The sequence below is a fragment of the Oncorhynchus masou genome, chromosome 32, assembly GCF_036934945.1.
Source record: "Oncorhynchus masou masou isolate Uvic2021 chromosome 32, UVic_Omas_1.1, whole genome shotgun sequence".
Lineage (NCBI taxonomy): Eukaryota > Metazoa > Chordata > Actinopteri > Salmoniformes > Salmonidae > Oncorhynchus > Oncorhynchus masou.
Window position 1 is genome coordinate 5,588,241 of NC_088243.1, and position 12,280 is coordinate 5,600,520.

At 52.8% G+C, this 12,280-nt stretch overlaps 1 protein-coding gene across 1 annotated transcript in view; it reads left to right on the forward strand.

The window, feature by feature from the left end:
• The window catches only part of LOC135525496 (epithelial cell-transforming sequence 2 oncogene-like), a 45,470-nt gene that overhangs the window by 15,048 nt on the left and 18,142 nt on the right, over positions 1 to 12,280 (forward strand). The window contains 4 exon segments of the mRNA XM_064953168.1: positions 263 to 383; positions 540 to 705; positions 790 to 976; positions 1,179 to 1,300. Of these exon segments, the coding sequence (XP_064809240.1) occupies positions 263 to 383; positions 540 to 705; positions 790 to 976; positions 1,179 to 1,300 (596 nt within the window).

The following is a 12,280-nucleotide window of genomic DNA, read 5'->3' on the forward strand; positions in this document are numbered from 1 at the left end:
TGTGTTTGGTTCATGGCCAGTATATATAAGGTGTGTGTTTGGTTCATGACCAGTATATATAAGGTGTGTGTTTGGTTCATGACCAGTATATATAATAAGGTGTGTGTTTGGTTCATGACCAGTATATATAATAAGGTGTGTGTTTGGTTCATGGCCAGTATATATAAGGTGTGTGTTTGGTTCATGGCCAGTATATATAAGGTGTGTGTTTGGTTCATGGCCAGTATATATAAGGTGTGTGTTTGGTACTGTACGGTTTCAGGGACAGTGTGAACAGAAGAGGTTGGCCCACTTCCACCAGTAGCAGACCCAGAGCCTCTTCCTCTCTCTCTCCTTCACCACCTCTTCTGCTGCTGCTGTCCAACAGGATACCTGCCTACGAGGTGAGACATTTAGAGCAGGGAGAGTCAATTACTTACAGGATTCAGGTCAATTACATTTTAATTACAGTCAATTCAGAAAGTAAACCAAATTCCAAATGTTCCTAATTAAAATGCATTGACAAGAATTGGAATGATTTCTCTTCTCTCCTCTCCTAGTTGGTTCTGTGTGGTGTGAGAGTAGGAGTGGTGGTGGTTCTATACGACCACAGAGGGACCCTCCAGGCTCTGTTATCCCAGGCAGAGAGGGCTCTGGGTGGGCAGCGAGCTCAGAGACTTGGGGTGCTGGCTCCTGGAGGTACGGAGGAGATCACTCTGCTGCAAGGTGAGGATGGAACACTGGGTCAGGGATTATAGTTCACTGAAGGTCATAGTCACTGCTTGACCTTTGACCTCTCTTTGACCCCAGGCTACGAGGTGACAGAGAGGAGTGTGCTGACCCCGGACTACAGGGAATTCTGGGAGAAGCTGTGTGGCTGGGTCGTTCTACCTGAGGAGGGAGGAGGGTTGGACATCTTCTGTCCCCTCGCAGCGTCTGGTGTGTAGATCGAGAGAATGGTTTATTTTCAAATTCAGAAATGGCGACATTACATGGTATCAATAGCAGCTAACACAATACAAAATGCATACATCCAGACAATAAAATCTACAAATCAGTCACTCAGTCACTCAGTCACTCAGGCACTCAGTCTCTCTGTGTCTCTCTCTCTCTCTTCACCTCTCCCTCCCCCCTCTCTCTCTTCACCTCTCCCTCCCCCCTCTCTCTCTTCACCTCTCCCTCCCCCTCTCTCTCTTCACCTCTCCCCCCTCTCTCCCCCCTCTCTCAGCCAGAGGAGTGCTGCTGGTCCAGTCTCTGTCTACTCTGACAGGGCTAGAGGTCTCAGCTCCTACTGGGATGGCCACCGGATGCTTCCAGAACAGTGAGTGAGGGAGGAAGTGATGCTTCCAGAACAGTGAGGAAGGGATGCTTCTAGAACAGTGAGTAAGGGAGGAAGGGATGCTTCTAGAACAGTGAGTGAGGGAGGAAGGGATGCTTCTAGAACAGTGAGTGAGGGAGGAAGGGATGCTTCTAGAACAGTGAGTGAGGGAGGAAGGGATGCTTCTAGAACAGTGAGTGAGGGAGGAAGGGATGCTTCTAGAACAGTGAGTGAGGGAGGAAGGGATGCTTCTAGAACAGGGAGTCAGGGATGCTTCTAGAACAGGGAGTGAGGGATGCTTCTAGAACAGGGAGTGAGGGATGCTTCTAGAACAGGGAGGAAGGGATGCTTCTAGAACAGGGAGGAAGGGATGCTTCTAGAACAGGGAGGAAGGGATGCTTCTAGAACAGGGAGGAAGGGATGCTTCTAGAACAGGGAGGAAGGGATGCTTCTAGAACAGTGAGTCAGGGAGGAAGGGATGCTTCCAGAAGAGTGAGTCAGGGAGGAAGGGATGCTTCTAGAACAGGGAGGAAGGGATGCTTCTAGAACAGGGAGTCAGGGAGGAAGGGATGCTTCTAGAACAGGGAGTCAGGGAGGAAGGGATGCTTCTAGAACAGTGAGTCAGGGAGGAAGGGATGCTTCCAGAAGAGTGAGTCAGGGAGGAAGGGATGCTTCTAGAACAGTGAGTCAGGGAGGAAGGGATGCTTCTAGAACAGGGAGTCAGGGAGGAAGGGATGCTTCTAGAACAGTGAGTCAGGGAGGAAGGGATGCTTCTAGAACAGGGAGTCAGGGAGGAAGGGATGCTTCCAGAACAGTGAGTCAGGGAGGAAGGGATGCTTCTAGAACAGGGAGTCAGGGAGGAAGGGATGCTTCTAGAACAGGGAGTCAGGGAGGAAGGGATGCTTCTAGAACAGTGAGTCAGGGTGGAAGGGATGCTTCTAGAACAGTGAGTCAGGGTGGAAGGGATGCTTCTAGAACAGGGAGTCAGGGAGGAAGGGATGCTTCTAGAACAGGGAGTCAGGGAGGAAGGGATGCTTCTAGAACAGTGAGTCAGGGAGGAAGGGATGCTTCTAGAACAGGGAGTCAGGGAGGAAGGGATGCTTCTAGAACAGTGAGTCAGGAGGAAGGGATGCTTCTAGAACAGTAAATCAGGGAGGAAGGGATGCTTCTAGAACAGGGAGTCAGGGAGGAAGGGATGCTTCTAGAACAGGGAGTCAGGGAGGAAGGGATGCTTCTAGAACAGGGAGTCAGGGAGGAAGGGATGCTTCCAGAACAGGGAGTCAGGGAGGAAGGGATGCTTCTAGAACAGGGAGTCAGGGAGGAAGGGATGCTTCTAGAACAGTGTGTCAGGGAGGAAGGGATGCTTCTAGAACAGGGAGTCAGGGAGGAAGGGATGCTTCTAGAACAGTGAGTCAGGGAGGAAGGGATGCTTCTAGAACAGGGAGTCAGGGAGGAAGGGATGCTTCCAGAACAGGGAGTCAGGGAGGAAGGGATGCTTCTAGAACAGGGAGTCAGAGAGGAAGGGATGCTTCTAGAACAGTGAGTGAGGGAGGAAGGGATGCTTCCAGAACAGGGAGTCAGGGAGGAAGGGATGCTTCTAGAACAGGGAGTCAGGGAGGAAGGGATGCTTCTAGAAAAGTGAGTGAGGGAGGAAGGGATGCTTCTAGAACAGTGAGTCAGGGAGGAAGGGATGCTTCCAGAACAGGGAGTCAGGGAGGAATGGATGCTTCTAGAACAGGGAGTCAGGGAGGAAGGGATGCTTCTAGAACAGTGAGTGAGGGAGGAAGGGATGCTTCCAGAACAGGGAGTCAGGGAGGAAGGGATGCTTCTAGAACAGGGAGTCAGGGAGGAAGGGATGCTTCCAGAACAGTGAGTCAGGGAGGAAGGGATGCTTCTAGAACAGGGAGTCAGGGAGGAAGGGATGCTTCTAGAACAGGGAGGAAGGGATGCTTCCAGAACAGTGAGTCAGGGAGGAAGGGATGCTTCTAGAACAGGGAGGAAGGGATGCTTCCAGAACAGTGAGTCAGGGAGGAAGGGATGCTTCTAGAACAGGGAGTCAGGGAGGAAGGGATGCTTCTAGAACAGTGAGTCAGGGAGGAAGGGATGCTTCTAGAACAGGGAGTCAGGGAGGAAGGGATGCTTCTAGAACAGGGAGTCAGGGAGGAAGGGATGCTTCTAGAACAGTGAGTCAGGGAGGAAGGGATGCTTCTAGAACAGGGAGTCAGGGAGGAAGGGATGCTTCTAGAACAGGGAGGAAGGGATGCTTCTAGAACAGTGAGTCAGGGAGGAAGGGATGCTTCTAGAACAGGGAGGAAGGGATGCTTCTAGAACAGTGAGTGAGGGAGGAAGGGATGCTTCCAGAACAGTGAGGAAGGGATGCTTCTAGAACAGTGAGTCAGGGAGGAAGGGATGCTTCTAGAACAGGGAGTCAGGGAGGAAGGGATGCTTCTAGAACAGTGAGTCAGGGAGGAAGGGATGCTTCTAGAACAGGGAGGAAGGGATGCTTCTAGAACAGGGAGTCAGGGAGGAAGGGATGCTTCTAGAACAGTGAGTCAGGGAGGAAGGGATGCTTCTAGAACAGTGAGTCAGGGAGGAAGGGATGCTTCTAGAACAGGGAGTCAGGGAGGAAGGGATGCTTCTAGAACAGGGAGTCAGGGAGGAAGGGATGCTTCTAGAACAGGGAGTCAGGGAGGAAGGGATGCTTCTAGAACAGGGAGTCAGGGAGGAAGGGATGCTTCTAGAACAGGGAGTCAGGGAGGAAGGGATGCTTCTAGAACAGTGAGTCAGGGAGGAAGGGATGCTTCTAGAACAGGGAGGAAGGGATGCTTCTAGAACAGTGAGTGAGGGAGGAAGGGATGCTTCCAGAACAGTGAGGAAGGGATGCTTCTAGAACAGTGAGTGAGGGAGGAAGGGATGCTTCTAGAACAGGGAGTCAGGGAGGAAGGGATGCTTCCAGAACAGGGAGTCAGGGAGGAAGGGATGCTTCCAGAACAGGGAGTCAGGGAGGAAGGGATGCTTCTAGAACAGGGAGTCAGGGAGGAAGGGATGCTTCTAGAACAGTGAGTCAGGGAGGAAGGGATGCTTCCAGAACAGGGAGTGAGGGAGGAAGGGATGCTTCTAGAACAGGGAGGAAGGGATGCTTCCAGAACAGGGAGTCAGGGAGGAAGGGATGCTTCCAGAACAGGGAGTCAGGGAGGAAGGGATGCTTCTAGAACAGGGAGTTAGGGAGGAAGGGATGCTTCTAGAACAGGGAGTCAGGGAGGAAGGGATGCTTCTAGAACAGGGAGTCAGGGAGGAAGGGATGCTTCTAGAACAGGGAGGAAGGGATGCTTCCAGAACAGTGAGTCAGGGAGGAAGGGATGCTTCTAGAACAGGGAGTCAGGGAGGAAGGGATGCTTCCAGAACAGGGAGTCAGGGAGGAAGGGATGCTTCTAGAACAGGGAGTCAGGGAGGAAGGGATGCTTCTAGAACAGGGAGTCAGGGAGGAAGGGATGCTTCTAGAACAGGGAGGAAGGGATGCTTCCAGAACAGTGAGTCAGGGAGGAAGGGATGCTTCCAGAACATTGAGTCAGGGAGGAAGGGATGCTTCTAGAACAGTGAGTCAGGGAGGAAGGGATGCTTCCAGAACAGGGAGTCAGGGAGGAAGGGATGCTTCTAGAACGGTGAGTCAGGAGGAAGGGATGCTTCTAGAACGGTGAGTCAGGAGGAAGGGATGCTTCTAGAACAGGGAGTCAGGGAGGAAGGGATGCTTCTAGAACAGTGAGTCAGGAGGAAGGGATGCTTCCAGAACAGGGAGTCAGGGAGGAAGGGATGCTTCCAGAACAGGGAGTCAGGGAGGAAGGGATGCTTCTAGAACAGTGAGTCAGGAGGAAGGGATGCTTCTAGAACAGGGAGTCAGGGAGAAAGGGATGCTTCTAGAACAGGGAGGAAGGGATGCTTCTAGAACAGGGAGTCAGGGAGGAAGGGATGCTTCCAGAACAGGGAGTCAGGGAGGAAGGGATGCTTCTAGAACAGGGAGTCAGGGAGGAAGGGATGCTTCTAGAACAGGGAGTCAGGGAGGAAGGGATGCTTCCAGAACAGTGAGTCAGGGAGGAAGGGATGCTTCTAGAACAGGGAGTCAGGGAGGAAGGGATGCTTCTAGAACAGGGAGGAAGGGATGCTTCCAGAACAGTGAGTCAGGGAGGAAGGGATGCTTCTAGAACAGGGAGGAAGGGATGCTTCCAGAACAGTGAGTCAGGGAGGAAGGGATGCTTCTAGAACAGGGAGTCAGGGAGGAAGGGATGCTTCTAGAACGGTGAGTCAGGAGGAAGGGATGCTTCTAGAACGGTGAGTCAGGAGGAAGGGATGCTTCTAGAACAGGGAGTCAGGGAGGAAGGGATGCTTCTAGAACAGGGAGTCAGGGAGAAAGGGATGCTTCTAGAACAGGGAGGAAGGGATGCTTCCAGAACAGGGAGTCAGGGAGGAAGGGATGCTTCTAGAACAGTGAGTCAGGAGGAAGGGATGCTTCTAGAACAGGGAGTCAGGGAGAAAGGGATGCTTCTAGAACAGGGAGGAAGGGATGCTTCTAGAACAGGGAGTCAGGGAGGAAGGGATGCTTCTAGAACAGGGAGGAAGGGATGCTTCCAGAACAGTGAGTCAGGGAGGAAGGGATGCTTCCAGAACATTGAGTCAGGGAGGAAGGGATGCTTCCAGAACATTGAGTCAGGGAGGAAGGGATGCTTCTAGAACAGTGAGTCAGGGAGGAAGGGATGCTTCCAGAACAGGGAGTCAGGGAGGAAGGGATGCTTCTAGAACAGGGAGTCAGGGAGGAAGGGATGCTTCCAGAACAGGGAGTCAGGGAGGAAGGGATGCTTCTAGAACAGGGAGTCAGGGAGGAAGGGATGCTTCTAGAACAGGGAGTCAGGGAGGAACGGATGCTTCTAGAACAGGGAGGAAGGGATGCTTCCAGAACAGTGAGTCAGGGAGGAAGGGATGCTTCCAGAACATTGAGTCAGGGAGGAAGGGATGCTTCTAGAACAGTGAGTCAGGGAGGAAGGGATGCTTCCAGAACAGGGAGTCAGGGAGGAAGGGATGCTTCTAGAACGGTGAGTCAGGAGGAAGGGATGCTTCTAGAACGGTGAGTCAGGAGGAAGGGATGCTTCTAGAACAGGGAGTCAGGGAGGAAGGGATGCTTCTAGAACAGGGAGTCAGGGAGAAAGGGATGCTTCTAGAACAGGGAGGAAGGGATGCTTCCAGAACAGGGAGTCAGGGAGGAAGGGATGCTTCCAGAACAGGGAGTCAGGGAGGAAGGGATGCTTCTAGAACAGTGAGTCAGGAGGAAGGGATGCTTCTAGAACAGGGAGTCAGGGAGAAAGGGATGCTTCTAGAACAGGGAGGAAGGGATGCTTCTAGAACAGGGAGTCAGGGAGGAAGGGATGCTTCTAGAACAGGGAGGAAGGGATGCTTCCAGAACAGGGAGTCAGGGAGGAAGGGATGCTTCTAGAACAGGGAGTCAGGGAGAAAGGGATGCTTCTAGAACAGGGAGGAAGGGATGCTTCTAGAACAGGGAGTCAGGGAGGAAGGGATGCTTCTAGAACAGGGAGGAAGGGATGCTTCCAGAACAGGGAGTCAGGGAGGAAGGGATGCTTCTAGAACAGTGAGTCAGGGAGGAAGGGATGCTTCTAGAACAGTGAGTCAGGGAGGAAGGGATGCTTCTAGAACAGTGAGTCAGGGAGGAAGGGATGCTTCTAGAACAGGGAGTCAGGGAGGAAGGGATGCTTCCAGAACAGTGAGTCAGGGAGGAAGGGATGCTTCTAGAACAGGGAGTCAGGGAGGAAGGGATGCTTCTAGAACAGGGAGGAAGGGATGCTTCCAGAACAGTGAGTCAGGGAGGAAGGGATGCTTCTAGAACAGGGAGGAAGGGATGCTTCCAGAACAGTGAGTCAGGGAGGAAGGGATGCTTCTAGAACAGGGAGTCAGGGAGGAAGGGATGCTTCTAGAACGGTGAGGAAGGGAGGAAGGGATGCTTCTAGAACAGTGAGTCAGGGAGGAAGGGATGCTTCTAGAACAGTGAGTCAGGGAGGAAGGGATGCTTCCAGAACAGGGAGTCAGGGAGGAAGGGATTCTTCCAGAACAGTGAGTCAGGGAGGAAGGGATGCTTCCAGAACAGGGAGTCAGGGAGGAAGGGATGCTTCCAGAACAGGGAGTCAGGGAGGAAGGGATGCTTCCAGAACAGGGAGTCAGGGAGGAAGGGATGCTTCCAGAACAGGGAGTCAGGGAGGAAGGGATGCTTCCAGAACAGGGAGTCAGGGAGGAAGGGATGCTTCCAGAACAGGGAGTCAGGGAGGAAGGGATGCTTCTAGAACAGGGAGGAAGGGATGCTTCCAGAACAGGGAGTCAGGGAGGAAGGGATGCTTCTAGAACAGGGAGGAAGGGATGCTTCTAGAACAGTGAGTCAGGGAGGAAGGGATGCTTCTAGAACAGGGAGTCAGGGAGGAAGGGATGCTTCCAGAACAGGGAGTCAGGGAGGAAGGGATGCTTCTAGAACAGGGAGTGAGGGAGGAAGGGATGCTTCTAGAACAGGGAGTCAGGGAGGAAGGGATGCTTCTAGAACAGGGAGTCAGGGAGGAAGGGATGCTTCTAGAACAGTGAGTCAGGGAGGAAGGGATGCTTCTAGAACAGTGAGTCAGGGAGGAAGGGATGCTTCTAGAACAGGGAGTGAGGGAGGAAGGGATGCTTCTAGAACAGTGAGTGAGGGAGGAAGGGATGCTTCTAGAACAGTGAGTCAGGGAGGAAGGGATGCTTCTAGAACAGGGAGTGAGGGAGGAAGGGATGCTTCTAGAACAGGGAGTCAGGGAGGAAGGGATGCTTCTAGAACAGGGAGTGAGGGAGGAAGGGATGCTTCTAGAACAGTGAGTGAGGGAGGAAGGGATGCTTCTAGAACAGTGAGTCAGGGAGGAAGGGATGCTTCTAGAACAGTGAGTCAGGGAGGAAGGGATGCTTCTAGAACAGGGAGTCAGGGAGGAAGGGATGCTTCTAGAACAGTGAGTCAGGGAGGAAGGGATGCTTCTAGAACAGGGAGGAAGGGAGGAAGGGATGCTTCCAGAACAGGGAGTCAGGGAGGAAGGGATGCTTCTAGAACAGTGAGTCAGGGAGGAAGGGATGCTTCTAGAACGGTGTGTCAGGGAGGAAGGGATGCTTCTAGAACAGTGAGTCAGGGAGGAAGGGATGCTTCTAGAACAGGGAGTGAGGGAGGAAGGGATGCTTCTAGAACAGGGAGTGAGGGAGGAAGGGATGCTTCTAGAACAGTGAGTGAGGGAGGAAGGGATGCTTCTAGAACAGTGAGTCAGGGAGGAAGGGATGCTTCTAGAACAGGGAGTGAGGGAGGAAGGGATGCTTCTAGAACAGTGAGTGAGGGAGGAAGGGATGCTTCTAGAACAGTGAGTGAGGGAGGAAGGGATGCTTCTAGAACAGTGAGTCAGGGAGGAAGGGATGCTTCTAGAACAGTGAGTCAGGGAGGAAGGGATGCTTCTAGAACAGGGAGTCAGGGAGGAAGGGATGCTTCTAGAACAGTGAGTCAGGGAGGAAGGGATGCTTCTAGAACAGGGAGGAAGGGAGGAAGGGATGCTTCCAGAACAGGGAGTCAGGGAGGAAGGGATGCTTCTAGAACAGTGAGTCAGGGAGGAAGGGATGCTTCTAGAACGGTGTGTCAGGGAGGAAGGGATGCTTCTAGAACGGTGAGTCAGGGAGGAAGGGATGCTTCTAGAACGGTGTGTCAGGGAGGAAGGGATGCTTCTAGAACGGTGTGTCAGGGAGGAAGGGATGCTTCTAGAACAGTGAGTCAGGGAGGAAGGGATGCTTCTAGAACGGTGTGTCAGGGAGGAAGGGATGCTTCTAGAACAGTGAGTCAGGGAGGAAGGGATGCTTCTAGAACAGTGAGTCAGGGAGGAAGGGATGCTTCTAGAACAGTGAGTCAGGGAGGATGGGATGCTTCTAGAACGGTGTGTCAGGGAGGAAGGGATTCTTCCAGAACAGTGAGTCAGGGAGGAAGGGATGCTTCTAGAACAGTGAGTCAGGAGGAAGGGATGCTTCTAGAACAGTAAATCAGGGTGGAAGGGATGCTTCTAGAACAGTGAGTCAGGGAGGAAGGGATGCTTCCAGAACAGTGAGTCAGGGAGGAAGGGATGCTTCTAGAACAGTGAGTCAGGGAGGAAGGGATGCTTCTAGAACATTGAGTCAGGGAGGAAGGCATGCTTCCAGAACAGTGAGTCAGGGAGGAAGGGATGCTTCTAGAACGGTGAGTCAGGGAGGAAGGGATGCTTCTAGAACGGTGTGTCAGGGAGGAGGGATGCTTCCAGAACAGTGAGTCAGGGAGGAAGGGATGCTTCTAGAACAGTGAGTCAGGAGGAAGGGATGCTTCTAGAACAGTAAATCAGGGAGGAAGGGATGCTTCTAGAACAGTGAGTCAGGGAGGAAGGGATGCTTCCAGAACAGTGAGTCAGGGAGGAAGGGATGCTTCTAGAACAGTGAGTCAGGGAGAAAGGGATGCTTCTAGAACAGGGAGGAAGGGAGGAAGGGATGCTTCTAGAACAGTGAGTCAGGAGGAAGGGATGCTTCTAGAACAGTGAGTCAGGGAGGAAGGGATGCTTCTAGAACAGGGAGGAAGGGAGGAAGGGATGCTTCTAGAACAGTGAGTCAGGAGGAAGGGATGCTTCTAGAACAGGGAGGAAGGGATTCTTCCAGAACAGTGAGTCAGGGAGGAAGGGATGCTTCCAGAACAGTGAGTGAGGGAGGAAGGGATGCTTCTAGAACAGTGAGTCAGGGAGGAAGGGATGCTTCTAGAACAGTGAGTCAGGGAGGAAGGGATGCTTCTAGAACAGGGAGTCAGGGAGGAAGGGATGCTTCTAGAACAGTGAGTCAGGGAGGAAGGGATGCTTCTAGAACAGGGAGGAAGGGAGGAAGGGATGCTTCCAGAACAGGGAGTCAGGGAGGAAGGGATGCTTCTAGAACAGTGAGTCAGGGAGGAAGGGATGCTTCTAGAACGGTGTGTCAGGGAGGAAGGGATGCTTCTAGAACAGTGAGTCAGGGAGGAAGGGATGCTTCTAGAACAGGGAGTGAGGGAGGAAGGGATGCTTCTAGAACAGGGAGTGAGGGAGGAAGGGATGCTTCTAGAACAGTGAGTGAGGGAGGAAGGGATGCTTCTAGAACAGTGAGTCAGGGAGGAAGGGATGCTTCTAGAACAGGGAGTGAGGGAGGAAGGGATGCTTCTAGAACAGTGAGTGAGGGAGGAAGGGATGCTTCTAGAACAGTGAGTGAGGGAGGAAGGGATGCTTCTAGAACAGTGAGTCAGGGAGGAAGGGATGCTTCTAGAACAGTGAGTCAGGGAGGAAGGGATGCTTCTAGAACAGGGAGTCAGGGAGGAAGGGATGCTTCTAGAACAGTGAGTCAGGGAGGAAGGGATGCTTCTAGAACAGGGAGGAAGGGAGGAAGGGATGCTTCCAGAACAGGGAGTCAGGGAGGAAGGGATGCTTCTAGAACAGTGAGTCAGGGAGGAAGGGATGCTTCTAGAACGGTGTGTCAGGGAGGAAGGGATGCTTCTAGAACGGTGAGTCAGGGAGGAAGGGATGCTTCTAGAACGGTGTGTCAGGGAGGAAGGGATGCTTCTAGAACGGTGTGTCAGGGAGGAAGGGATGCTTCTAGAACAGTGAGTCAGGGAGGAAGGGATGCTTCTAGAACGGTGTGTCAGGGAGGAAGGGATGCTTCTAGAACAGTGAGTCAGGGAGGAAGGGATGCTTCTAGAACAGTGAGTCAGGGAGGAAGGGATGCTTCTAGAACAGTGAGTCAGGGAGGAAGGGATGCTTCTAGAACGGTGTGTCAGGGAGGAAGGGATTCTTCCAGAACAGTGAGTCAGGGAGGAAGGGATGCTTCTAGAACAGTGAGTCAGGGAGAAAGGGATGCTTCTAGAACAGGGAGGAAGGGAGGAAGGGATGCTTCTAGAACAGTGAGTCAGGAGGAAGGGATGCTTCTAGAACAGTGAGTCAGGGAGGAAGGGATGCTTCTAGAACAGGGAGGAAGGGAGGAAGGGATGCTTCTAGAACAGTGAGTCAGGAGGAAGGGATGCTTCTAGAACAGGGAGGAAGGGATTCTTCCAGAACAGTGAGTCAGGGAGGAAGGGATGCTTCCAGAACAGTGAGTGAGGGAGGAAGGGATGCTTCTAGAACAGTGAGTCAGGGAGGAAGGGATGCTTCTAGAACAGTGAGTCAGGGAGGAAGGGATGCTTCTAGAACAGGGAGTCAGGGAGGAAGGGATGCTTCTAGAACAGTGAGTCAGGGAGGAAGGGATGCTTCTAGAACAGGGAGGAAGGGAGGAAGGGATGCTTCCAGAACAGGGAGTCAGGGAGGAAGGGATGCTTCTAGAACAGTGAGTCAGGGAGGAAGGGATGCTTCTAGAACGGTGTGTCAGGGAGGAAGGGATGCTTCTAGAACAGTGAGTCAGGGAGGAAGGGATGCTTCTAGAACAGGGAGTGAGGGAGGAAGGGATGCTTCTAGAACAGGGAGTGAGGGAGGAAGGGATGCTTCTAGAACAGTGAGTGAGGGAGGAAGGGATGCTTCTAGAACAGTGAGTCAGGGAGGAAGGGATGCTTCTAGAACAGGGAGTGAGGGAGGAAGGGATGCTTCTAGAACAGTGAGTGAGGGAGGAAGGGATGCTTCTAGAACAGTGAGTGAGGGAGGAAGGGATGCTTCTAGAACAGTGAGTCAGGGAGGAAGGGATGCTTCTAGAACAGTGAGTCAGGGAGGAAGGGATGCTTCTAGAACAGGGAGTCAGGGAGGAAGGGATGCTTCTAGAACAGTGAGTCAGGGAGGAAGGGATGCTTCTAGAACAGGGAGGAAGGGAGGAAGGGATGCTTCCAGAACAGGGAGTCAGGGAGGAAGGGATGCTTCTAGAACAGTGAGTCAGGGAGGAAGGGATGCTTCTAGAACGGTGTGTCAGGGAGGAAGGGAGGCT